This window comes from Phoenix dactylifera, chromosome 7, assembly GCF_009389715.1.
Source record: "Phoenix dactylifera cultivar Barhee BC4 chromosome 7, palm_55x_up_171113_PBpolish2nd_filt_p, whole genome shotgun sequence".
In the NCBI taxonomy this organism is placed as follows: domain Eukaryota; kingdom Viridiplantae; phylum Streptophyta; class Magnoliopsida; order Arecales; family Arecaceae; genus Phoenix; species Phoenix dactylifera.
Genome location: NC_052398.1, coordinates 14,783,163 through 14,810,678, shown reverse-complemented (window position 1 = coordinate 14,810,678; position 27,516 = coordinate 14,783,163). Strand labels below are relative to the sequence as shown.

General features: G+C 37.5%; 2 protein-coding genes across 4 annotated transcripts; one reads left to right on the top strand and one right to left on the bottom strand.

The window, feature by feature from the left end:
* Positions 1–1,305: 1,305 nt before the first annotated feature.
* On the top strand, positions 1,306–10,052 carry LOC103710588 (probable sucrose-phosphate synthase 2). Its single transcript, XM_008796375.4, has 12 exons — positions 1,306–2,026; positions 3,530–3,762; positions 5,200–5,263; positions 5,351–6,049; positions 6,524–6,655; positions 6,742–6,873; positions 7,315–7,491; positions 7,579–7,632; positions 7,718–7,780; positions 7,911–8,909; positions 9,015–9,142; positions 9,588–10,052. Exons 1-12 carry the CDS (start codon positions 1,742–1,744, stop codon positions 9,874–9,876), a joined length of 3,255 nt encoding a protein of 1,084 aa, XP_008794597.2. The 5' UTR covers positions 1,306–1,741; the 3' UTR covers positions 9,877–10,052.
* Positions 10,053–11,218: 1,166 nt separating this feature from the next.
* Positions 11,219–27,496, bottom strand: LOC103710589 (actin-related protein 2/3 complex subunit 4). Of its 3 annotated transcripts, none has more exons than XM_008796377.4 (9): positions 27,400–27,496; positions 27,060–27,125; positions 25,553–25,605; positions 24,752–24,779; positions 19,871–19,945; positions 16,419–16,523; positions 12,870–12,959; positions 11,734–11,862; positions 11,219–11,568 (listed from the first exon to the last, which is right to left on the bottom strand). In XM_008796377.4, exons 1-8 carry the CDS (start codon positions 27,400–27,402, stop codon positions 11,773–11,775), a joined length of 510 nt encoding a protein of 169 aa, XP_008794599.1. In that variant the 5' UTR covers positions 27,403–27,496; the 3' UTR covers positions 11,219–11,568; positions 11,734–11,772. The 3 variants fall into 3 exon arrangements, with proteins under 3 accessions (XP_008794599.1, XP_008794601.1, XP_008794600.1); XM_008796379.4 differs by lacking the exon at positions 27,400–27,496 and adding an exon at positions 27,266–27,390; XM_008796378.4 differs by lacking the exon at positions 27,400–27,496 and adding an exon at positions 27,209–27,361.
* Positions 27,497–27,516: the final 20 nt, after the last annotated feature.

The window sequence follows — 27,516 nt, the reverse complement described above, 5'->3', positions numbered from 1 at the left end:
TCGACACACTAGGGCATTCCATGTGAAGCGCACGTGTGAAGTGCTCGAAGAAATGGAATGCTTGACCAAATAAAGAGCACAAGTAATGCAACATTGGGGTGGCAATTTTATGAGCTCAAATCATGTTAAAGTTTGCATAGATGATATGCAACATTGCATTGCTGCCTTAATTATTTGTCTGAGATGAAAATCTTTGTTCGGCGTAAGGATTCTCTTCTGCGACATTGGGTAGGTAATTGAAGGGAAACTTCAACCAAAATATGATTCTTTGAAGTGGAGAAAGGCAGTTACGAAATTTAATACGTTAGAGCTTATTAACCTTATTGCAGTTTCTATCCACCCTAATCCTAAAATTGATCTCTTGTTTCTCCTTCCTTGTTTCTCGTAAGGCTAGAGCTTCAACACTCAAGTAGACCGAGCTAAAGCTCGAAGAATCAAGATTTTGCTAATTAGAGCCGAAGCGAGGGCCAACATCATTCAAAATCGAATCCCCATCCTCTTGCCCAAACGGTAAAAGATAATACCATCTTTTTACCTGCATATTGTATAGCTAGATCCACAAAAATATACTATTTTGTGTACATGGATGGTTGAAAATGCAACTCGTTTATAAAAATGCAAGCATTAATATGCAATTAATTATGTTAAAAAATATTATGTATAAATATACAAAATTTGGAAGATGATATATATAAACTTCTAAATTAAAGTAAAAAAAATAGTGAAAATCAACAATGTCTCCACAATGATGATTTGGAAAATCGCAAACGCAACATTCAATCACTATTATATATATGGCATTGCAAAAAAAAAAAAAAAAAGAGCACCAAATAACAAAAATACGGATTCATTGTGCACATTCTCCCCATGTTTCTTTGGTTTTACTTCTAAAATTTTACCTCGTCTCACGAATTTCATGAGTATAATGAATGAGCTCTTGTGACCTACCTTAATAGATACAAATAAACGAATAAGATCTTTTAAAAAGGGACGCAAAATCTTGTAACTCAGCGGTCCCTCTCGCTGTAGGATATTATTCTAATATCATGTTTATAATTATATAAATTTCTATTTTCTCGGGTTCAGTTTTACGGACGGAGCGCTGGTCGCTCCGGCAAACGGGCCATTTCTTGGGAGTCGCGGGCAATCTCCTTCCACTCGTGTGCCTCCATGATGCGCTCCTTGACACGTGTGACCAAGGATTCCACCATCTGACACGTGTCTTCTCCATCTCCCCCTCCACCTCAAACTCCTCTCTTCCTCTCCCTCCCTCGACCAGATAGATATAGAGATAGATAGATTGATAGCGAGAGAGAGAGGAGGAAAAGAAAACAAAAAAAAACCTCCAATATTTGATGTTCTTCCAGCAAAGATCAAATCTATAATCCTTTTTCGTTCTTTTGGTAAAAAGATCGCAACTTTTTAACGTCGACCTCATCTTTTTTCTTCTTCGATAGGAAGCCACACATTCCTCTGTTTCCTTATAAGAAAAGAAGCTCTGGTGCTTCATATATAATTCTAGCCTTTTGGTAGCAAAGAAGACTTCTTTCGTATTCCTCTGCAGATAGGAATCCATCCACTTCTCTTTTCTTCTCTGTAAAGGAGAAAAGGATATTTAGTATTATTTAGCGCAAAAGATCTTTTTGGTATAATAATCTTAGTCTCCTTTGATTCGTATGAGGAGTTTATAGAGCATTTCGGCTATTCGAGAGGTGGTTTGTGCTGTTTGGATTGGATACGGATGGCTGGGAATGAATGGATCAATGGGTATTTGGAGGCGATACTGGACAGCGGGGCGTCGGCGATCACCGACGAGCAGCGGGGGTCGTCGCCGGTGAGCGTGAGGGACACAGGCCACTTCAATCCGACCACGTACTTCGTGGAGGAGGTGGTGACCGGGGTCGATGAGACCGACCTCCACCGGACGTGGATCAAGGTGGTCGCCACCCGGAACAGCCGGGAGCGGAGCTCGCGGCTCGAGAACATGTGCTGGCGAATCTGGCATCTCGCACGCAAGAAGAAGCAGGTCTGGGGCTCCTCCTCCTCCTCCTCTCCTCTGTTTCTTTTTGAAATGCTGCCGTTTTGAAATTTAATGCCTTGCTTTGCCTGAATGCTTTGTTTTTTGATGATGAGATTGAGCAATACTTGGTGCAAGGGAAAGAGGGGAATAAAGGTTTTGTAGTTCAGCCTTGGTTCTGAGTTTTTCTGGATCTAGAATCGACAATTAGAAAGTGATGCAATAGTGTAAATCTCTTATGTTTGCGTGTGTTTTAATGCAAGTTGAGCTGGCTATAATTCAAGAAGACTTGGAGACTCGTTTGGATTCCAGGTGTCTGCGGATGTAGATGGACCACTTTGAGGAAAAAACAATCATTTTTATTCCTTCTTTTCCTATGATTTACTATTCAATTTGTTATAACAAGCCTTCTATTTTCTAATTTACATAAACATCGTTGATATTGATGAGTTTGTGAAGAGTATTATTGATTTTCTCTCCTTTTCTCTGCGTTTGTATTACTTCTTCTCCTTAATTGATAATATGTTGCAAAGAAATTCATAGATTTTTTTTCCGCAGAAACTCTTATGTGGAATGGTTTAAATTCTACTTGGTGGATGTGCAGACTTCCTTAATGCAATTAATTTAACCTTTTAGCATATATTTTGTTGGTCTCTTTAGCTAGGGAAGGAAAGAAGTGTAAAAGCAAGTAGAGGTGGCATAGATTACTATGTTTCTGAGTTATCTTTAGCTATTCTACTAAATTTTTATTGATGTTCTGGTCCAAAAGTTTTGGTTGGAAGATGAAGTAAATAAAATGAGATAAAAAAAACATTTATCACTGTAATATTTATATATGGTGAGATTTTGTTTCTCTGTATGCACCATTTTATGCTTTTATGGTTATATTATATAAGTTAATCAAAATCATTCATTAGAACCCATCAGATAATGATCTTATGATTGTCTGAATGTATAGTTAAATTAGTAGAGCAGTGGAAGGTTATGCTCTCCTTGAATTTATTTCCCTAATTGGTGGTTAAAAAATATATCTTTACTGCAAGTTGATGAATTATGGTCAGCAATTATTTATATCTTGAAATAAAATTTGGCAGTTTGTTTCTTTATTAGTTCCCATATAGAGACATGCTAGTATGATTTAAGAACACTTAGGAAACTGAAAATCGAAAGACATCCAATATCTATTCCTTTAATTTTGTATATGAAATGTTATAAAGAACTTTTTAAGCATTTAAAAAAAAGTTGATTTAGGAAAGAACTGAACAAGACATTGGCTAGTTAACTGATAGTGATTGGAAAATTAGAATTAATTTAATAATTGCTGGTGTCAAATGAAGTCATCCATTTTCATATTATATCTTCCTATCTATAAGCCAAGGAATGTAAAGGAATGTTTACAACCTTACAGTCTCTGGCTTTCGGTTATTTTGACTCTTTGCTGCTTAATTAAGGAGTTTAAACATTTTAACTTTTACTAAGATGAACTCATTTTGTGTCTTAACTGATGAGCAGTTGGAATGGGAAGATGTTCAAAGGATGGCAAACCGGAGGTGGGAGCGGGAGCTGGGCCGGAGGGATGCCACCGAGGACATGTCAGAAGATCTTTCTGAAGGAGAGAAGGGAGACACTGTAGGAGAAATGGTGCAGAGTGAGACACCAAAAAAAAAGTTACAGAGAAATATCTCTGACATCCAGGTCTGGTCTGATGATAACAAGGGGAAGAAACAATACATTGTGCTCATCAGGTATGTCTTTCTTGAAAACAACTCTTGTTTTCTGCCCTCCCACAACATGACACAGTACAGAAAGAACCAAAAAAAAAAAATCCTGTTCTGACATATATGATGAAGGGGCCCTAGAAACTGAAAGATGTCTGATGTTGATTCAGTGGCCATTGCTGAGATTTCATGCTGATCTTATGGCTCTGTTCTTCTCAAAGCTCGTATATATGAATCATTTAACTTCTTTATAGATTTAAAGTACAGTTTTGAATTGTACCATCAGTATATGTTTCTTACACTCATATTGCATCCTACTAGCCAATAAAATATGAATCATGCAAGATGAGACTTAAAAAAAGAAGGGCATTGAATTGAATTCGTTGTGATTCATCAATTGAATTGAGATGAAGGATGTTTCTAGTCTCCTTAATGAATCAAATTGGCCCTTGTCCAATCTTTTGCTTAAAAAAGAAAACGGATTTGTGGTCACTCTCCTTGTTGCACTTAAAAAAAGCAGTGCATTCTTGTAATTTCTGGATCTCAAAGTTTGCATGCACAGCGATCCAATCAGATGGATGCATTCCATAGTTTGAAGCCATGACCACTTATATAGTCAACCGAGTTTTTCGTTTCAGATATTGTTGCAAGTATTAATACAAACTGAACGATGTAGAGATCAAAATTCACTTTTATTTTGGTAGAAATGTGATAAGACAACCATCAAATAATGAGATATCTTCTAGATGGAATTTTTTTATTTCAAGGCATGTATGTTTAAAACAGTGATGCCGTTCTTGAATATGTATGCAGCCATTGATTCATAGTGACACTTTAGTATTCTCAATGCTTATCTAACAGGAATAAGTCTTGACAACCAAAAATTAACTTAGTGCAACAGGTTCTCTTAACTCAAATAACTCACCAAGTTCTTACGACTTCTAAGATGAACAACAAAGTTAAAGTTTGTTACAACTCTACTTTCACCTGAAAACTCATCAGAAGAATGATATCATTTTATTTTAAGGAATGGTGATGTCTGAGTGGAAAATCTTTTTGGTTAATGCTATTTGTGAGTGAATTTTGTAATAAGTAAAAGTAACCATTGAAGTGGCATATTGTGTTTCTTAACATGCCAGACTCGAAGCATGCAGCAAATAGCCATTTCCATTATGATTACTATATATTGTCATAAGTTTTAGATTTTGAAATGCGGGTAGTTTTATAATTGTATTTGGCTTAAGTTAATTTCTAGCTACCTAAAGCAGCCATTAATTTGGTGGATGATGTCCATATTCTAATTACACAATCTCTGATAACCGATTAGTAATCTTTCCACACTAATCACTTGAAGCTTAGTGGAATCGGCACCTATAACATGCTTTTTTCAGTGCACAGAACATTGACATTAAACTTAATAACGTGGGAACTTTTTACTACCTTACTTGCACTTCTGTTTTCCAGCTTGCATGGCCTGGTCCGTGGGGAAAACATGGAACTTGGCCGAGATTCAGATACAGGTGGTCAGGTGAGTATCTGTTTATTTCACCTAAATTTGATGCAATGACTCCATGAGGGGGTTGATATGATATGGATTTCTTACATCGAGTTGCAGGTAAAATATGTAGTGGAACTTGCTCGGGCACTTTCTATGATGCCAGGGGTGTACAGGGTAGATCTCTTTACTCGTCAGATAACATCCCCTGATGTGGATTGGAGCTATGGAGAACCAACAGAGATGTTAAGCTCAGGGCAATATGATGCAGATGGCAATGATGTTGGTGAGAGTGCTGGAGCTTATATCATACGAATACCTTGCGGTCCAAGGGATAAATATCTGCGGAAAGAGTTGCTCTGGCCTCATCTCCAAGAGTTCGTAGATGGAGCTCTAGCTCACATCCTCAATATGTCAAGGGTGTTGGGTGAACAGATTGGTGGGGGGCAGCCTGCATGGCCTTACGTGATTCATGGACACTATGCTGATGCAGGAGATGTTGCTGTCCTTCTTTCAGGTGCATTGAACGTACCGATGGTTCTCACAGGCCACTCGCTCGGGAGGAACAAATTGGAGCAGCTTCTTAAACAAGGACGCCAATCTAAGGAAGATATCAATGCGACATACAAGATAATGCGGCGTATAGAAGCTGAGGAATTGTCTTTAGATGCTGCAGAACTTGTCATCACGAGCACGAGACAAGAAATCGATGAACAGTGGGGTTTGTATGATGGTTTCGATGTCAAGCTTGAGAGGGTATTAAGAGCCCGAGCTAGACGGGGGGTCAACTGCCATGGCCGCTATATGCCAAGGATGGTGGTAAGTGTGCATTGTTCAGTGCTCTTGAATTTTTCAGTGTCATGGGAAGCAAAACCACATTTGACATGCTAAGAGTTAACAACCAGATTCATCGCTCGATTCAAAGTAGTAGTCAAGTCAGTGGCAAATGGAAGATGCTTGGGGTCATTGCCCAAATCTATATAGCTTACATGCAGGCCTTTTTCATTTTTCCAACAATTAAGTTCAAAGAGTACCATTAAACACTTGATACTAATTTTTCATAAAAGGTTACGAATAAGATAAACTTCGCGCCTGCTATGACATGTAAGAGTTCGTCTTTTATGTATGAGATGAACCATTGGAACTGAAAAAGTAGATATCAAAGTGGATTCAGATAATCTGATCAAAGTATACATAATATAATAGATACTTGTGTCGCTGCCTATGCACATAAACAAGGAGTGAGTTCAGTGATTTATGTAAATTATGCGACTAATAAACTGAAAGTTGCAGGTTATTCCTCCTGGTATGGATTTCAGTAGTGTTGTAGTTCAGGAAGACACAACTGATGCTGAAGGAGATTTAAAAGAACTTATTGGTTCAGAAGGAACTTCACCTAGAGCAGTCCCACCTATATGGTCTGAGGTAAGTTTCTTTCTTATGATATCCAACCAGCTTAACCTTCCAATATATCTGGTGGTTCCTCTAACTTCAAGGAGCTTTTCTCATAGGTGATGCGTTTCCTCACAAATCCTCACAAGCCAATGATCCTGGCTCTATCAAGACCAGATCCAAAAAAGAATATCACTACCCTTGTGAAAGCCTTTGGAGAATGCCGTCCATTGAGAGAGCTTGCCAATCTTGTGAGAAGTCGTTCTCGACCATTGCTGTTAACATCTTATTATTTGCTTCATATATTATAGTTTTATTGTTGACTATGTTAGTATTTTACGTGTCATGTTAGTCTGACTGAATTATATGGATGTGCCACTAAATATAGAGAATTTTTTTTCAAGATACAGATCATGTCTGATGATCTTTGTTCATGAATTTAAGTTTTATTATCAGCTGAACCATATTGTTGTTTCAGTTAATGATAATTCGACTTATATTAGCTGATGCTCTCAGTGTCTATGTATGCCTCTCATTATTAAATTAGTATGTATATATGGAAATTTACATAAAATTAATTATCTACAACTGATTGGATCCAAACCTTTAGCTTTTTTATAACATTATTTATTTCAAATTAAGCATTTCTCTAACAAATATGATACTTATGGAAAACTATTGTCTGCATCCAGACATTGATAATGGGAAACAGGGATGACATAGATGAGATGTCTGGTGGCAATGCTAGTGTCCTCACAACAGTTTTGAAGCTGATTGATAAGTATGATCTGTATGGACTTGTTGCTTTCCCCAAGCATCATAAGCAGTCAGATGTTCCAGAGATATACAGGCTTGCAGCAAAAACAAAAGTTTGTAAAATTATCGTAAACTTTGTTCAATTGGATCTCTATTAGTTGATAACATCACTCAGCTAAGTAGAATTTTTTCACTGGCAGGGAGTCTTTATAAATCCTGCTCTGGTTGAGCCTTTTGGACTGACTCTAATTGAGGTTAGTTTGGTTATGTAATGAACTTTTATGGATCCACCTATTCCAAAGGATGAAGCCCTAATTAACTTATGTGAAAAATTTGTAGGCAGCTGCACATGGGCTTCCAATGGTGGCAACCAAAAATGGAGGTCCTGTCGATATTAATCGGGTAAAGTTTGCAACCAATCATTTTGACATGTAAAACTTCTATCAGTATAAGATTATTAACATTGAGATCTACAATGCGTGATCGACTTCCTATCATAAACATAAACTTATCATAGTTTTTTATGATTTAGGCACTGAACAATGGCTTGCTCGTAGACCCGCATGACCAGAAAGCCATAGCTGATGCATTACTAAAGCTAGTTGCAGACAAGAACCTGTGGCATGAATGCAGGAAAAATGGGTGGCGGAATATTCATCTCTTTTCATGGCCCGAACACTGCAGGACATACCTTACAAGAGTAGCTGCATGTAGGATGAGGCATCCACAATGGCAGACAGACACTCCAACGGATGATATGGTTGTCGAGGAATCACTTGGAGACTCCCTCAAGGATGTACAAGAGTCATCTCTCAGGCTATCTGTAGATGGAGAGAAAAGCTCCCTTAATGGCTCCTTGGAGCACAACCAGGCTGAGTTAGAGAAAGTGGCTGAAGGAAAGGGTGACACTGAGTTACAAGATCAAGTGAAGAAAATTATGAGCAAGATCAAGAAACAGGTGCCTGAACCACAGGCTACTGGCGGCGCTAAGAAACAAACCGAGGCTTCAGGACAGACAATTAACAAGTATCCTCTACTTCGAAGGCGTCGGAGACTATTCATGATAGCTCTTGACTCCTATGATAACAAAGGAGCTCCTGATAAGAAGATGTTGCAGGTGATACAAGAGGTCTTCAGGGCTATTCGATCAGATTCTCAGATGTCGAGGATCTCAGGATTTGCTCTCTCAACCGCTATGCCCATTTCTGAGACATTAGAGTTATTGAAGTCAGGGAAGATCCCTGCTACTGATTTTGATGCTCTGATCTGTAGCAGTGGAAGTGAGGTCTACTACCCAGGTACTTCTCAATGCATAGATGCGAATGGCAAGTTATGCGCAGATCCGGACTATGCCACCCACATCGAGTACCGTTGGGGTTATGATGGTGTAAAGACAACTTTAGCAAAACTAATGGCTTCTCAGGATGGTCGAGGTGATAGCAAACCTCAGAATTCTTCAAGCAATATAGAGGAAGATGTGAAGTCAAGCAATCCTCACTGTGTCTCTTTCTTCATAAAGGATTCAACCAAGGTAGCATGAAGTTCTTATCCTAAAAGTTCATTAACTCCTCCAATATATGTTTGTTATGTGCTAGAATTGGTGCCTGATATTTTCAAGCGAATGGAATATCTTCAGGCAAAGCCAGTCAATGATCTACGTCGGAAGCTCAGGATGCGAGGACTGCGATGCCATCTCATGTATTGCAGGAACTTGACAAGGTTGCAAGTTATTCCTCTCCTGGCATCTCGGTCTCAAGCCCTCAGGTATGGTTCTAATGATAACTGCTGCACTTTTGTGGTAGATATTAATGTATCGTGGTGTTCAGTGATTGTTAAGCTTGTTGGTTTACGAGTGGTGCTGCAAATCCCTATAGACACCTTTTTTACTTCATTTTTTGTTTAAACTTGACTTGGGTAATCTTTCATGCTTTACTTGGTTGTACCATTTGAATTGCCTAACCTAGAAGGTAGGTTCTACCTGTGAACCCAGTGCTGATGTTAGGTTGAAAGCTGGTCATGAAAATTTCTCAAGATTTAAAGTTTGTTGGTTTTAAATGTAACTTCTTGTTTACTATCAAATTTACATTCTTAGAGCTTAATGCCATTTTCAATTCAGAAGCACTAGCTTGTCTATTAGTAATGCTTCTCTATCAAGAAATTTTCAGTACTTGTTTCAGACAATTAAGATGTTTTCATTTATCAATTTAAGGTACCTATTTGTCCGCTGGGGTTTGGACGTTGTGAACATGTATGTGATTGTTGGAGAGAGAGGTGATACCGATCACGAGGAGCTCATATCGGGATCTCACAAGACAGTTATGATGAAGGGGGTTGTGGAGAAAGGTTCAGAAGAGCTACTCAGAACAGCAGAGAGCTACCAGAAGGAAGACATTGTTCCCGGTGAGAGTCCCCTTATTGTCTATACCAACAATGGAATTTATTCAGAGGAGATCATGAAGGCACTGAAAGAAGCATCAAAGGCTGCTTCGGGGTTGTAATTGATCGGTGTATATATATATACTTTGCCATGATTGAGAACAGATACTCCTTATGTAGTGAGTATTCTTGTTATGCATATCTGTAAGAACTTGATCAGATCTCATAAACACAATGAGATGCGGTATTTTGCGGTATTGACTTTTATAAAATTAGATCTTTATCGTATTTGCGATCATTAGTTTTCAAAAAGCATTTACGAACTATATAAATTTGTCCCTTCTATATATTCATTGATGAAAGCTCATAAGCATCCTGTTAGTGTTAACCAATGAAAAGAGTTCTAACCAAACTATGCGATTAGCCATCTAGGTTTCATGTCATGCACTTTCCTTGGCTAAATGCAAGTAACCAATCTATAACAGGCTTCTCAACTTCTGGCCATGATTCATAACCAGGATCCCATTTGATGGAATATGAATGATGAAGATTTGGAAGGACAGATGGGAGTGAGTTAGCTACCTCTAAGTGATCTGTTTCATGTTATTTTTCAATGAAGAATTGAGTTTTAAAAAGCATAAGAAGGAAGATCAGCTAGCTGAGTTTTTAGAATTTAGTTGAGATTTTGCATTTTATTCAACCTAATTCTGAACCTGATAGAACTAAATGGAGATGGTCCTTCTCTGGAGTTTTCGTGCTCGACTCATTTTATAAATTTCTGAACTTCTATGGTAAGTCGGAAGCTAATATTTCTTCTATTTGGAAAATCCAGATCCCTGAGAAAGTCATTAGTCTTCATCTGGTTAGCTGCCAATCTTACTAAGCGATCTTGTCTGGCTCCATCAAGATGCATGCTCTCCTTTAAACATGAAGAGTTTGCTCATCATCCTTCTAAACATACCCTTTACCAGCCAAATTTTGTACTTCTTTTCCTCAGTATTCCCTCCTCCGCTTTGTTCATTTCATGTTCTTACCGAAAGAATGGTGCCTTCGCATCATTTCAAGCTCCCATAGCTAACCAAGCTGCAATAATGAAGACATCTGGGAGATCCTAAATAAAACAAGGCATCTCATGGTGGCTTCTCCACTTTGATTTAATAATAATTATTTAAAATTTAAAGAATATTATTTTATTTCATGTACATTGGTATTATCATTGTTATGTGGTTTAGCAGTAGATAGAGAATATCATGTCACTAGATTTTTTTTTTCCCCAAAATTTTCATCTTCATCATGACATGGCTTAATGTTTTGCTTGTTACCTGAAGATTATTGATGGAGAATGGTATTAGAGGAACCGTGACTTCGGTTTGATCTAAAGATTGAAAAAAGCATGGAGCTAAGATATGTTTAGATGCCCAGCTAGATTATCCACATGAAAACTTAAGATGAGTGCAAAGCATAACTTGAAGCTTTTATTTGAATTTAGAACAGATGGGAGGATGAAAATAAGCAGGAGCAAACAGGCAATTCATTCAGGAACCTGAAATTTGATTGATACAAGAAAAGACCTTTTAGAAGAATTGCATTATCTCGTACGAAACCATGGCTGTTGAACACAGTTTTACATGGTACTACACTAACATGCCATTCCAGATGCAAATCCCGTCCAAATGCCACACACTATAAATAATTTTTTTTTCTCCGGTTTTCTCGGCTCTAAGACTTCGGTAACCAAGCCAAATCCAAGTAGAAATTTAATGCTGAACATGAACCTGTACCACTTAACAAAGTGGCACACCTTAAAAGAAGACCTGCAGTAATAGAACGATGTTAGATCATGAGGCATCTGTATGGGAAATAATGGGCAGGCAGAAGGAATGTCATGTAACTATAAGATAATCCTCTTGAATTAGCAAAAGATAGCCTTGGCTTGTTTCTGACATTTAGCAAGATTATGTATTTGATCAACCAGGTACCTTGTAAACCACAACATATCTGTGGTTCCCAATATCAGTTCAAATGAATTGCTTCAGAAACTCTGTTGCCACCAGACGTCCTCGTGTGTTTACTGATAGTTTCAACTCACTGATTTCCTTGTCAATGTCCTATATCAACAAAATTAGAGGTCAGAACAACATCAAAACAAGAAAGACATGCTGAATCAAACGAGAAGGGTCATGCTTACTAGAAACACCATGATCATATACATATAATCTAAACAACATGACTGTATTGTCAACTGTTGATGGCATAGGATGTGAAAAGTACAGGGCATATCTAGCTAACACAAGAATGTCTACCTTGCTTGTGCAAGTGATCTCCTGTATCATCTGACTCAAACAACATAAATGAAGTTGTTAATGAAGCATTTTCAGCCCTAGCAACTAGAGAACATATGAGTAACATAAAATCCAGATGACTGGAATTGCCCCTTGCTTTTTTTGTATCATTGTTAAGTTATTTATTTTATTATTTATGAAAACTTTTAAGTAATCTTGTGGTAGTAAATATTATACAAAATTCGTTCAGATTACATTCATCAACTTAAACATGCTCGCATAGTTTGATTGAAGAAGAAAGATTCTTTCAGATGATTCAAATTTCTTGTTTAAATATTTCAAACATGCAAGGTTTCACTTTTAAACAAGGGTTCATACACTAAATCATGCATTGCTTGTAGATGGTATCAAACTTCTGTTAGACAATATTATTGGCTGATATGTTGTGCGTATATGAATCTAACGGCTCAATAAGGAACTATATTATTTTTTTATTGGAAAGGAGGATAGACCAACCAAATTTTGATAAAAGAAGGAAGTACAATAATTAAAATCCAACTATATTATTTTCATAAGCAGTTATTTGGTAAAAAGTAAAATTGATGAAATCAGAGAACCATGTATTTAACAATTCAATGCCTAATAGTACTATTATGTTTTACGTAGCCTTAACCATCAAAACCATGTTTCTTTTAAAAACAAAAAAGGAAAAAATATTAAGTTCTCCAATGCAACAGGTCCCACATAAAATCATCTCAAACTTGATGGACAACATTCCACATAAGGGCCAATGCAGCGGAATGAACTTCAATGATGAGCAAAAGAAATTTTACCTCCATAAATTGCACAATGAAATCTATTAGTTTATGCTTGTGCATATCCTCGCAATGATAGTTTGTTATAAGAAAACTAATATCATAACCCTGTAAAAGAACACCCAAAGAATACTCATGTTATATATTTTTATTTGGGGAGAAAACTATAAGATCAAAGATCTATGAAAATCAATACTGAATAGTATATGCAGCTGGAGAACTTAAATGAAATCTAGAAAATATTTCTGATGAGCTGTTGGACAGTAAACAAGGGTGAAGAAATAATCTAGAAGCTTTGAAATGTTCTCAAAAAGAAAGCCCTAGTAAAGTGTTCACAGGATTTCCAATTTTCAAGTTTCAAACTTGCATAAATGATGAAAAATTAAGACATTGCATATGTTTCACACATGAAGCATGCTGAAATACTAAACAATATTCGCTTAAACTGCAAAATAAATTTGTTCTCATTCATATATTTAGGGATCAAACAGACCAGGAAAAAATTCAATCTAATGATTGTGGAAGGAAGAAAGATCTCCTATACATTGATAAAAGTGGTCGGATTCCTTAAATTAGGCCCAGCTGTGAGTATTTCTATGGCAATAAGGTAGAGATGGGCCATGAATCACAAGGTAGTTTCAAAGTGCCTGCAACTTATATGGTAATAAGGGGCTACTCTTCATTTAAAGAATTTCTATTTTGTAGATGAGTAACCTAAATTCATTAACTCATAAGATTATTTGTGAATTATCCACAACACAAAAAAAAGAGTACCCTGTTGAGATTATTTGTGGGCAATTTAACTCACTCTTTAAAGTCATCACTTTTAACAAGTCTATAGAACAAAACTGCAAATGAGAGTAAGATAGTCGGCCACAATTGTGCAATGTTATGATGTCAAGACAAAGTTGTGATATAATACAAACACGCCAAGTCCAGGGTTGATCCCATGAATGGTATAAAATATTGAATGTAATGATGGTCCAACACCAAAATAAAAGGATTTTGGTCGTACAGTGTACATTTCAGATTTATTTTATGATTTTGGAGATCACCTTAATGGTGATAAATGTGAGGGCCTGGTCCATTGACCAGCCCACACATAAATTAGGCTTGTGGGCCGGCCCACAGAGACCAGGGCCCATTAGGGGCTGAGCGTGCCCTGTTGGACGCAGAAGAAGGAGAAGAAGACTCCGCTTCCTCTTCTGATTTCGGCGGGATCGAAGGCCATCCGAGTTCATCTAGAACTCAGAGACATCATCTATCTAATCCTACTCCCCTTTAAGGCCCTCCAAGACGGTGATCGCATCTCTCTCTTCTCTCGCTTCGAAATCGTGATTGCCCGTCATTGTGCTCGTCGGAAATCGAGGTTGCAGACGCCTCTGGAGCAAAGGTAACACTCTGATCTTCTTCCCCTTTCCTTCTTCTTTCCACAACCCAGAATCGCGGCTACCAGCCAAAAACTCGGCTGAAAATCGACCAGCGATACCGCCTCTTCTTCTTTCCTTCTTTCCACGACCCGAAAATACCCTATTTTTCTCCCATTTTGGTCAAGTTTTTCTTCCCCTCCGGCCACCAATGCTGCTGCCTCTTGGTGCCGGACCTCCGGTTGAGTTCCACGGCCTCCCTACTCTCTTCCATGATGGATCCATGGCCGCCGGTAAGCGACCAATGGCCAAAAATCAAAGGTACAATTTTTCTATTTTTTGGACCTTTTTCTTAAATTTTTTCGCCAGCCAGGCACCGTCGTCGACCGTCACCACCGTCGCCAGCCGTCACTACTGCCGGCTACCACCTTGCCGGACCACCATGATTACAGCCACCAGCCACTCCCCCTTCCTCCTCTATTTTACCAAGAAAGAAAGAAAGAAAGAAAGAAAGAAAGAAGAGAAGAGAAGAAGGGAGGAGGAAAGAGAGCCCATCCCTCTTTCTCTTTTTAGGAGACCTATAGATCCCAGTATAGGGTCTTGTCGACCTAATCTATGAACCCGAGTTGACTCCTGCAAAGGGCTCTAATCTGCCATGATGCCTGGGTCGCCTACTGGATCGATCACTCCAACCTTTTTAAGTGCCCATGAGACCCACTATTGATAAACCCTGTCAAATGACCTTGGTCCTAATCAAGTCTGTGCCTCATGATTCATTAATCAAGTTGCTTAGACCTGACCTAACCGGGCTATCGCATGTTCGACCAACCGCCACCTTTTTTTGTTATTTTAATACTATTAAAGTTATCGAATAGAAATTAATCTTACTTTTATAAGTTTAACAGGTTCGATTAGTGAAGTTTGAAGGTCTAAGGCGAAAGAGGTAAGTAACCCTAACACTCCTTATTAATTTTCAAATTTTTACTTATTTTTTGGTATTATGAAAATACGAAAATAGTATTACATGTTGATGATATCATGTTTTCTTAAAATCAAGGATCAAGCATACGATATTATGAAACTCATGATTTATTATGAAATAATGGTTCCATACTTATTTCACCGTTACGCACTATTTATAAACTAAGAACTCCATATTTATGAAATTTGTATTTTGTTATGAAAAAAATAATTTCATGATTATTCTACTATTAAAGGTTTAATTATGGGCTACAAACTCTTGATAGTCTTTTAGTGATTTATTGATGTATGATTTAAGACAATATGATTTAAAGAAATATAACTTAAGAATAAGAAATGACTATGGGCTCTCGAATAGCTATGTACGGTTCTCGCCAGGGGGTTATAGTAGCTTGGCATATGGCTCTCACCAGCAGGTTACAGTAGCCTGGCATACAGCCACTGCCAGCAGATTATAGTAGCTTGGCATACAGCCCTCACCAGCGGGTTATAGTAGTTGGCATGATATTGATTACGGCCCTGTCACGGGTATAAAGTGACCTTAGCATTTAGTCTGAGAGAATTATTATAAATTATAATATAGCAAAATAGCAAATAATTTATGACTTTGTAAAATTAGCACGATTTATGATTTTGTTTATACATTGTGAACTATATTTATATAATTTGCATAATTTATGCATATGAGCATGATTGATTTATGATTATATTGTTATTATGAAATGTTCTTTTTTTATGGTAGAAAGATAACGTCTCTTATTCTTCACGAATAGAAAGATAACATACCTTAGCTCTCAAAATGGTGATTTTGCAAGAGATCTATTATGATATTATCATATTGATACTCTGAATAACAGAATTATTTCTTGAACTCAAACTAGGTTTGACTCAAAAAAATGAAGTCATGTACATGATAGATTACAATTACCATAAATGTTCATGCATATGCAAGAGCATATATACACTATCCATGTTGCTTAATCAAAACGAAGTCATTTCGACATCTTGTCATATCATACACAAATGTCCATATCCATATTAATCACATTATAACAAAATATATACAACACTGGATTTTAAAATGATAGATAACACTGGAAACCTCATAAAACATTACTATAAAGAGCAGTAAACATCTTTTACAGAGAACAATTATGCAACTAATGTAATTGAGCATATTCAAGTTTTATCTTAAAGCGAACTAACATAAAAAGAATACCTGCACTGGCTTTCTTCTCAAAACTTGGAATGCCTCTGCCCTCATTGATAAAAATCTAAGGAATTTCTTGGCAAGTATGTTCTCAAGCTCATCCGCCTGCTTTACCTGTACAGGAAACAGAGACACATGAACATATAGTGTATGTTTGCAAGATTGTGTGCAATCTTATGTGCTTGTACACAAATGTGTCATTTTCTGCCTGCATAGATGATTTTTTTTTTTTTCAGAACCAACCCAAGTATAGTAAATGATATAAAATTCAACATGCCAAACAGTTTTGAAATGACAAACCTTGGAGAAGAAAATGTAATCTTAGGAATGATATTAATTCGACTATACGAAGGAATAACTTTAAACAAATCTGTTGCAATAGAAAAGATTTTAAGGCAATTTAACTACCTTAACAGTAAGCCTATGTCAAAACCATATGACCCTAATTTGCATCTTAAGAAGAATTTAGGACAATTCATATCACAATCAGAATATGGTCAGATAATTAGATCTTTTACTGTATGTGCACATGCCTCAACAAGACATATAGTAACAGCCTAACAGGTTCTGTTCATGAATATATTAGCACAATCAGTCATGTCCGCAGGTAGGTGCATCACATAGAGTTCAAGGTTAGTTACATAAAGCACTTGGGCTTGCATGCTAACAGACAAGTTGTTCAAGATGACTGATAACAAGCAAGACGAGTATAGTCCTATGCTAACACAACAAACAGAGCAGCATTGACAAAGTAATGAGAGGTACACAAGGATTACTGACACAATCTAAGCCTGCAAGCAAGCAACAGCATGATATGCAGCCCTATCTAATGGTGGATTATGATAAGTGCAGTCAGTCATCTATAGAACCCTCCAAGAGTACATGAACATACATATTACTGTTTCCTTCTCATTCCCATTCACTATTGAGATATAATGCATGGAACTGGAGTAAAAGTAGGCACCAGTATAAAAAAAAACATAAATTTCTAATTCTTGGATATGTATTTGACCTTTTTGCTAAATCACTGATAGATGAGCTGGTAGCATAGAGCATCTGTATGGGATCTATTTTTTCTCTAACCAAACCAAAATATTTTGAAGTATGATTGATTACGCGACTTTGCAAAACAAGGACTGATCTTTCATCATGTCTAGATGAAGACAGTATTATCAACTATTTGTCTCTTCTAAGATAGGTGAGCTGGAAGATGAGAGAAACAAACATAGAAGCTTGTAACCTAAACATGATGACAAATTAGAAGACCTTTTGGCTTAATTTGGGCATCTTCTATAATAATGAGTTTAGCAAGTGAAGGATAGTACTTATTTTCCATTCATTTAATTGTAACTTAACGTACTTTTGCATTTATATAAACCAAGATTCGGCACATGACACAAGTTAGTTGTTTGACGAATTTTTAAGATGTCTCATGATTTTTCAATTAGGCATGTGTTTATCAATTAAGCAATGGGAGCCCCCTAGCTTATGCATGGACCAACAATTTCTATTTCTTAGAGAAAAAGTCATAAAAGTGAGCTCACATACATACAAATATCAACTACAGAGAAAAGTTTAATTCTAACAATAGTCCAGATCAATCTTATGATCACATTTATTAGTTCAAATCCAAAACTAAAGTTCTCAAATTTGCTGAAATTATGCTATGAGTTTAGTTGATTAGGACAAATTATCATCCCAATGTCGGATGAAATACAAGAAAAGCAGGAGTTATTACAAAGAAAAAAGAGTTAGAAATATTATTTCTTTTGAAAATCTAATTATAGAGCAGCAATAGCACCTTCATTGTAGTTCAAATAGACGCAGTGACTTATTGTCATAGAAGGAATACGATTCATCCTCAAATCTTTTTTTCAACAAAGATAAAGAATAGAAAAGGCTCTTCCATATTTAAGGGAGAAAATTGAGAATGAAGGGTTATTGGTTGGATGACCAATTACGTGGACCCCATAAATCCAATGTACCACCCAAGGCCTGTCGAACCATCCCGAACTGGATAGTTCAAAGCGTATCGAATCAGAGCAGTTAGGAATCCCGATGGTTCAGCCACCTGAGTCAGTCCCAAATCAAAACGAGCCTGGGTCAAACTCCTTATAGCGATAACACTGCACTCTGCCCTTATCTCTAGACTTGGATCTTGACTGTGCACTACCAAATCCTATCTCTAGTGATCTTCCTATTGCTACCAACATGGTACTTGAAGAACCCACCTTACAACTCTTCCATCGAGCCTTGTCAGTAAGCAATACCAACACCACAAAATCCATGTTAAAAACCATTTCACCTCTGAAGTTGATGGTCAGATCATCCGATGAATCAGGCATCAAGCTAAGCAATATGGCTGCTTTCTCATCACCTTTGATCACGACCTCAACCGTTGCTAACGAGCTAACATGTGTTCTTATTTGGCAACAGAGCTCTTGCAATGAAGCTCCCCTCTGCATCCTCAAAATGTACAACTGCCTTTGACAAAAAATCTTATTTGGCATAAATTTTCCCTCATACATACTCCTCAACTTTTTCCACAGTCATTTCTCTAGGGTCCACTTTTTTTCTAAGAACCATGCTTGAACGGTTGAACCTATGCTAAAAGTCAGTGCCTTACTCCAATGGGTCCACTTGCCACACATACTCGACACACCACGGCCACCACGACTTAGCTTTACCAGCTAGCATGTTACCGTTCTTCCAAAAAGCTACCAATTTGAGTATCTTTACAGGTTCTAGAGATTGCCTGGGATTGTCGACCATCAGCGCTGACACCACTAGTTGGGGAGAAACAGGGAATCCCAAGTCCAACCAAGGGAAGGCCTTGATATACAAATCAGAACCCAATACAGTTTAAAAGCTTAAGCTATTAAGTTTTGGGCCCCATCATCTATGTGAAGTCATCGACCTCTCACTAATTATTCCATGTGAGACTAAACTTCACATATAATCCTCAATATATTATTCTTTCACCTGTCCCTCACCCTTTCTTTCCTTCTATTTCTTCTCCTAATCTTCCTTTTGTTTCTCCATTGCCTTCTATCTTTTGTAGTACTTCTCTTTGTTTTCATCTCTTTCCTCTTTGCCTTGGCCAAATCACTCTTACACCCCTTAAAATTGCAACAAATTTCCACTCTTATCTTCTTCAAAGAATAGCAAAGAGACATTCTTTTATGCAATGTAAGCTCATTTATTGTGATATTGAATAATAAAATTGAAACCTATTTAGTCATTGCAATTGCGTTACATAAGATTGATGTAAAAATAGGTGTAAATGATCATAGCTATCTATCTCAATTTTCCTTTGAGATCCAAATAATCATATAATGGTTTTTGACTTAAACACCAGCATTAATGTCCATGCAAAATTGAAGCAATATCTTTGCTTTAGAGCACAAAATAGAAAATCAATAAGTAAAAGTGACTCACAGGATACCCATTATCTTCATTACCTTCATGCTTATACGAATAGAATTGATGGATGTCTCTATCAAACACTTTTCAGCCTCATTACGACATATCAAGACCTGCAGTAGAAAGCACAAAAAAATGAGTACTTCATAAATGATTGCACATTTTAGAATCTTTATCTCTAGCATGAATAGCTTGGACTAGATTTTCAAAGGTTCAAGGATCCGAGATATCAGATTCCATTACTGCTGCAGATGTTGCATTCTCTTACCAATACAACTCGGTTCTTGGAGAACCTTGCTTTTATTATCTAGCAAATAAAGAACATGAAGAAAATCGAAGAACGAAAAAACATTAAGTAGAAACACAAGCTTTGCCTAAAACTAGTAGTGATAAAGAAAAAGGAACCAAGAACAGTTAAAGAGGGCAAACCAGCATCTCGAGCACATTGAATAAGCTAGTGTTGAAAAAAGAGAAAGGATTTAGTCAATTTTAGGGCATCTTTTAGCGATCTGTTCTTCAGAAAATATCTGATATATCATCATCCTCCATCATACTGTTCCAAATGGACAAACACCATCTCATGGGTTCATTATCTCCTCTACATGATAGACTAATGTCATATTGCATTAAATGCTGTGAGCATAATATCGAACTTAAACCATTCGATGACATTTATGTGAGCTCTATAACATCCATCACAAGATAGACTAGACTAAATGGCATCAGCCATCAATGTTCCCTTAAAACTCACAAAAGGCTGCATACGTTTCATAATGAAAGCTATTTACCGTGATACTGTGTCTCAAACAGTGTTACAGATGATAGATTATTCAGATTCAAGGCCTAAAACAATCATCAATTATGTATCTCAATCAAAACCTTCATTGGAAAAATAATAAAGAAAGACATGAAAAAAGAATACAATAAAGAACTAGAAGAGAGGGAAAGAAGGTATCAAACAAAATAGAAAAAGGTCATCCAGATCTATTTAGTATATGTGGTCCTCATTTCACATTTGCATGGGAAGCACTTCATGGGTAAAATGACATTGATGCCCCCAACAACCAGCAAGCTCTCATATGGTAACATTAAGTTTATGATGAATTTCTATAACTTAATCCCACAACATATATATGGCTCGATTATTAAGATGTGTTAGAAATTAAAATTAAATAAATAGATATGTCAGACATATGATGTGTACTGCCACACATTCTAAACCTGTAGTTGGGAACAGGGGATATCCATATATTCAAACTTGTAAGCCAAAACTGATGGGGGACAGCTGATTAAAAAAAAGAAATTCAGAAGGGGAAGGAGGAGGGAGGAGTCTGGAGTCCACCAGATGCCAGAACAAAGTCCATTCTTTAATCCAAATATTCTAACCACAACAATAGACATGAGGGTCTCATATATAGCCCTCTTTGTAACTGCCCATGATTCCCACAAAACATCATATAACTACCCATGATCCCCACAACATAGCTAAATACAGTCATAACAAGTCAACAACTAACAAGGACGAAAATACATAATAAATAAACCAAAATACATAAGAAATAAAACTATGGCAGCCAAAGTGCTATGCACGCCGGCGACGCCTATACACATGCTGGAAACGGTGGTCTGTGTCCCCACCAACTCCCCTCAGCTGAGAGGAGTTCGCCTCTGGCGAAACGGAGGTCTGGTAATGCTCCAACAGGTCTGAAGCTAGTCGCTGAAGCTCATCTCTGCTAATCCAAGTATCATCTGACGGAGGTCGACCATGCCACCTGACCAGATATCGCTGATATCCACCATTCTGTGTACTGACAATCTGATCGTCCAAAATCTGTTCCACTGTGTCTGTGATCTGCGGAGAAATAGGTACAGGAGGCAAGGCAGGAGCAGGAAATAGGGTCTCAAAGTTGGATGTGAGGTCAGTGTCAGGCTCATTGAATGGGTCAGTAGGAATAGTTGTCGGACCTCGGTAGGCAACTAAGTCTTCTACATTAAAAACTGGATTAATCCCAAAATCACTTGGAATATCCACCACATATGCATTAGATCCAACCCGTTTCAGAATTTTGTATGGACCCATACTTCGGGCGTGCAATTTCCTAACGGCTCCTGGTGGAAACCGTTCAGGTCTGATTCTGATCATTACATCATCACCTGCTCGAAATTCTTGATAACGTCGACGTAAGTCAACGGCCGTTTTATATCTCGCATTGTTGATTTCAATTTTCTTCTTAATTTCTTTATGTAAATTTTGCATGTGTTGCGCAAAGGATTCAGCGGTCTCAGAGATTCTATTGTTAGGGGCTACTGGGATAAGATCAACAGGTTTTCGCGGTACATAACCTAAGACAATTTCAAAAGGGCTCAAGCCAGTGGTCCTGTTTACAGAGCTATTGTAGGCGAATTCAGCTATGGATAGAAGAAGATCCCAATTACCTGGGTGGTCACCTACTAAACATCGTAGAAGGGTTCCTAGACTGCGGTTGACCACCTCAGTTTGCCCGTCTGTCTGAGGGTGATAGGCTGTGGAATATTTAAGCTTAGTACCCATAAAGTTCCATAGGGTCTTCCAAAAATAACTAACAAATTTGACATCTCTATCAGTCACTATCGAGGCTGGAAGCCCGTGGAGCCTAACGACCTCATCAAAGATAATCCTCGCAACTTTGGAGGCATCAGAAGTCTTGGAAGTGGGTAGAAAATGTGCCATCTTAGAGAACCGATCCACTACCACGAGAATGGAATCATGCTTACTTCTAGTCTTTGGCAATCCTAGCACAAAATCCATACTAATATCCTGCCAAGGACGATCTGGGACAGGAAGGGGTGTATATAAGCCAGTGTTTTGTTTGCGCTGTTTGGATAGATGACAGGTACGACACTGACTAACAATTTTTGCAACATCCCGTTTTAAGCTAGGCCAATAAAATCTTTGTTCGACCATATCAATGGTCTTATTTCTACCAAAATGGCCAGCTATTCCTCCCGCATGAAGTTCCCAAACAAGAAAATCTCTAAGGGATGTTTGAGGGATACATAGCTTGTTTCCTCGGAACAGAAATGCATCAACCACAAGGTAATCACTATTGTCCCTGGTGTGACTTTCTAACACACTAGCATAGATCTCAGCGAAGTCTGGACAAGTTGCATAATCGGCAATCATACGATCAAATCCAGTAACCTTGATGCTTACTGACAAAAGTAGTGCGACACGTCGGCTTAGGGCATCAGCTGCCTTGTTGTCAATTCCTGCTTTATGACATAACACGAAGGTGTATTCTTGAAGAAATTCAGCCCACTTTCCGTGTCGTGAACTCAATCGTTTCTGAGAATTCAAGTACCTCAAAGCTTCATGATCAGAATATAATACGAACTCTTGAGGTAATAGATAGTGACGCCAGTGACGCAGCGCTTGTCCACAATTATTAATCATGACATTATCCCCAGAACTTTCTAATTTACATACAACCAAAGGTGATTCCGCGACTTCATCAGCACATAGGGATTAAAATAAATGTCCACCTTTTACTTTTGCTAAGCTAAATGAAACAGCTCTTGACTCTATTATGAAGAAGTTTGAAGTAATCCAAATACAAAAAGAAAAAAAGCTACTTATATACTGTGAATGCCACTGTGCTCATGCCCACAGCGTGCTGGCCTGGACCACATGTTGGTACAGTACAACATAGTGCACAGGACTTGAACTTGCATCGCACTATATCCTCGTATATGTTGACTTTAAAGAAAATACCACAGCATTATGTGACCAAAATGACATAATTATACTCCTACGTAGACGTGCAAAGATGGGTATGCAACCCGAGCAGCAATTCTAACCTTGTTGAACCCCTGGTGAGATGCACAACCTTTGCAAAACCACCACTGATAAATAAGTTCAAGTTAACAAGGAATTTTTAAAAGTCAAAAACTGCAATTCTGAAGACATGTCAGAAAAAACAGAACATCTAACAAATAATGTCAATCAAACAATTGACACTTAATTTGAATCTGCTCTCTTCTGTGAAGCACCATGCTTTTTGGTGATTCATCAAATATGATTGATTCTAACAATGAGCAACAGAACTAAATTGGACATAAGCTAATCATCTGACCAAACTTTTCTTTTGAGGAATATTTTGGGCATGCCACCACTAGGGTTCAAACCCTAGACCTTTCCCAAGAGAAGGGAGATACCAACCAGCTAAGCTAAGGTTGGCATATGACCTCATGAGTGGCATAGAGTTGAAAAATGCAGTCTAAGCAGAATAATATAATATCAAAACCTTTGTGATCACTACATAATATAGATAATTGAACTGGCCATCCTTCTTAGACCATTCTAAAAAGGTCCATTCTTTACAAAGAATGAAGCAAGAAAGAGAAGAGCAAAAAAAAGAAATTCAACTAGCACTTGTAAAGGAGAACACACAAAGTTTTCATGTTAAAGCAGGAAGATGGTGAGGAATACAAAACAGTGCAAGTTGTGATTTTGATAACTGACCTGAAATGATCAGGATTCTATAATGAGATCATGAAATAGTCTATGTCAGAGTTGACAAACAGTACATAAAGTGCCATACCAAAAGAATTATTGGTAGGCAAAATATTTCACAACATTCTAGAAACAAGGAAGTTTTTTTTCTATTAAACAACTAAAAAAGAATAGCACATATATAAGAATTCTGGCCATGGTACAGCGTACCAACCCGAACCGAGTAGTACAGAGTATACCGTACCGGTTCAATATCGGTATCCGGTATGGATAGCGTACCGAGTGTAAAATTTCATACCGTACCAACACTGTACTAGTGTGGTACCGGTACGGAGTCCGGTACCGAGACAGTGCACCATGATTCTAGCCATGTCAAATGCTCTAAAATAATGTGTCTTTTTTTTTCATAATGTACCAAAATTCTTACCGGATTCAACAAAAGTTCTGGGCTTGTCCTGCAAAAAGTAAAAGAAAGATCAGACCCTTCAGAATTTAGTTCAGAAATGAAACAAGTCCCAGAGCACATTCACTACCATGGCATGTGAATGATCAATCATTCAATCCTAGTTCAAGAAGCAGATCATCAAGATTAGAAAAAGATGCATGATCTCAAAATAAAATTTATAAATGAGGAGGATAAAAGAGGAAATAAAGTATTAGACCCATGACTTCCATCAAACAAATATTTGATCAAAATGCTGCATGCATGATTTCCTCTTTTTTTGGCTTATAAATAAGATGCAGAATAAATCCATGCGGCTCAAAAACAATGCAAACCTTTCAGAACATTCAAGCAAAGATCAAGATGATGTGTTACATATAAAGTGATGCAAATCTTAACCAACAAGCCTTGTCCCATTAGTAATGGATTGATCTTTACATATAAAGGTATGAACCATAGTTTGCCAGAGTTTCAGGGCCATCTCTCAAACTTATCTTAGCCCGATAGTGCCAAATTTTAGCCAAAACCAACCTGTCTGCTGAATTCCTAGCCAAGTTCAAGCTTAACCAACAACAAAAATGTATAGCCATGAAAACAACAATTTCTTCATTAGGTAATACAAAACACTTTTTTGCCCTTGTCATTAATTTTCTGCAGATTCAATCTGGTCTTTTGAAATGTAGAGTAAAAAACATGAATTCATCAAAGAAATACATCCATTTAGAGGCAAAAGAAGCAAAGAGAAGAAAAAAAATCGTACAAAATTCCAGAGCAATCAAAACTTACTTTAGTTCAACCTCTGGCTTGTTGTGTCTTTCAACTTCTTGACAAGGGAAATTCTATAACAGAACCAACCAAATACATAATTAATGATAATTATATGCATTGGATGAAACAACAAGAGGAAGTTATTCCGCAAACTTTTTTAGTAATGGAATCAGTTTTCTGATTAGGTTTAGGCATCAAAATAGACTATAGGAACACGCACAGAGCACACTTAAAAGTTAGAAACATACGGCAGTCATTTTAAATTTCTATGCTTGATGCTTCCTGCTTTTTCTATCATTAGCAAACAGAGTAACATGATATTTTCTAATGTCTCCCTATATGAAGGGGGCACTCCAATCATCCTACATATTTGCAAATATTTCAGAATGTTGTCTTTCCAAAAAAAACCATGGAATATTTCTGCACAATCTGAAGTTGTCTATTTTGACAAAGAGCTATCAAGTGTGAGAACTCGCGCTTAAAAAAATATTCGTTCAGCTTGTCTCCTGATTTGACAAGTCAATAAAACCTCCAAATAACAAGAGAACCTCTTTGGACACAAATGCTTTAACCCCATTCAGCAACTAGTCCCCGTACACGGTTGTTTTCATCTTTTAGTTTGGTTTCTTAAGCATAATTCAACCATAAGCCTTCCTTTTATCATCCATTTATCTACCCTCCTCTCCACTGATCATCTTTCTCAGTGCCATCCCCTCCTTTGACAAATACCACTAAATTTTGCATTGTGTGCCTTTATTTTGTCCCTCCTTCTTGTCATCCCTTATTTCATTTATTTTCGTATTTTGTTAACCAAAAAAAGCATCTTGGTTCCTGTGATAGGTAATTCAAGAAAAGACCATCATCTATACCAATAATTTATGCACTTATTAAGAATCATCACCTCATAAAGCTCAGCATGCCCACCAAGCACCAGAAAATCTCTGGTACAACTTTCACCCGCCTCACCCTCTCCTATCTCCATCCAAACCCCTATCTCACTCTATGACCAAAACTCTCAAACTTTACATTCTAGACTCACATAGGGAATCAGCTTCTCCCCTAACATTAACATCGAGGTCAAACCCCTCTCCTTCTGCATCCGTTGTGTGATCGTCATCAATGTTCCATTTTTATATCCCTGATTTCCTTATCTTCGACAACATATTGAATTTATTAAAAATACACAAGGATGTGCCAAGAAAGTACAATCCCTTCACCAAGCAAACAACAGTTATAGATTATAACTCCAAATGCCCCATAAATCACATCTATGCTCATTTATAATTCTTTTATCTTCGACTCCTAAACTCATTTAAGCCAACAATACTTAATTCCCGAAAATATTCTTTTCAAATTTTGCCAAAATTGTGAATTCATGAACCTTTGCAAGTCCCAACTACAAGACTACAAACTAAGGTGAAGCTATATTCAACAATTCCCTCTACAAACTAAGGGATCACATTATTTTCAGCATAAAAAAGTAATTTTTTTAATCAAGAAATGAAGAATATGTGGAGTGGAATACCTGCAGGCACATTGCAGCCTCCAGGGTGTTCCGGATGCACGTCAGATACAATCGAAGCGTGTTCGCCTGCAAATTACGTTACAAAAATGTTTAAAAAATCAACAAAAAGGGCAATGAGATTACTAATTTCAATTCGACAATTGGTATACTGAGAATTTTATCTACGAAAAGAGATCAAGAAGCTGGGAATTTGGATCAAAGCATGCCGGATATAGAGAAGGCGCTTCCGATCGACTGGGGAGAAGAAGGCTAAAGAGAGAAGGGAGAAGATTAAAGCCATTTGGGGGAGAAGGGGAGAGTTTCGACGGGGGAGGAAGAGAGGTGAGCGGATTCGGCTTACCATCCTCCGAGCTGCAGTAGCGGCGGATCGGTTACACCGCCCGGTGCCTCCAGGTTGAGGGTTGCCGAGTTGCCTGAGCAGATATATATATATATTAATACTCTAATGTGCCTGCAT

What these genes read in the sequence shown, in the direction of transcription:
- LOC103710588 (XM_008796375.4), top strand. Translation starts at nt 1,742, where the DNA reads ATGGCTGGGAATGAATGGATCAATGGGTATTTGGAGGCGATACTGGAC. An exon ending in CAATACATTGTGCTCATCAG is followed by an intron (nt 3,763 to 5,199) that starts GTATGTCTTTCT and finishes TCTGTTTTCCAG; the next exon opens with CTTGCATGGCCTGGTCCGTG. An exon ending in GTCCTGTCGATATTAATCGG is followed by an intron (nt 7,781 to 7,910) that starts GTAAAGTTTGCA and finishes TTTATGATTTAG; the next exon opens with GCACTGAACAATGGCTTGCT.
- LOC103710589 (XM_008796377.4), bottom strand. An exon ending in AAGCCAGAGGTTGAACTAAA is followed by an intron (nt 24,780 to 25,552) that starts GTAAGTTTTGAT and finishes TACTTTTTGCAG; the next exon opens with GACAAGCCCAGAACTTTTGT. An exon ending in TGAGAAGAAAGCCAGTGCAG is followed by an intron (nt 12,960 to 16,418) that starts GTATTCTTTTTA and finishes GTTCTTTTACAG; the next exon opens with GGTTATGATATTAGTTTTCT.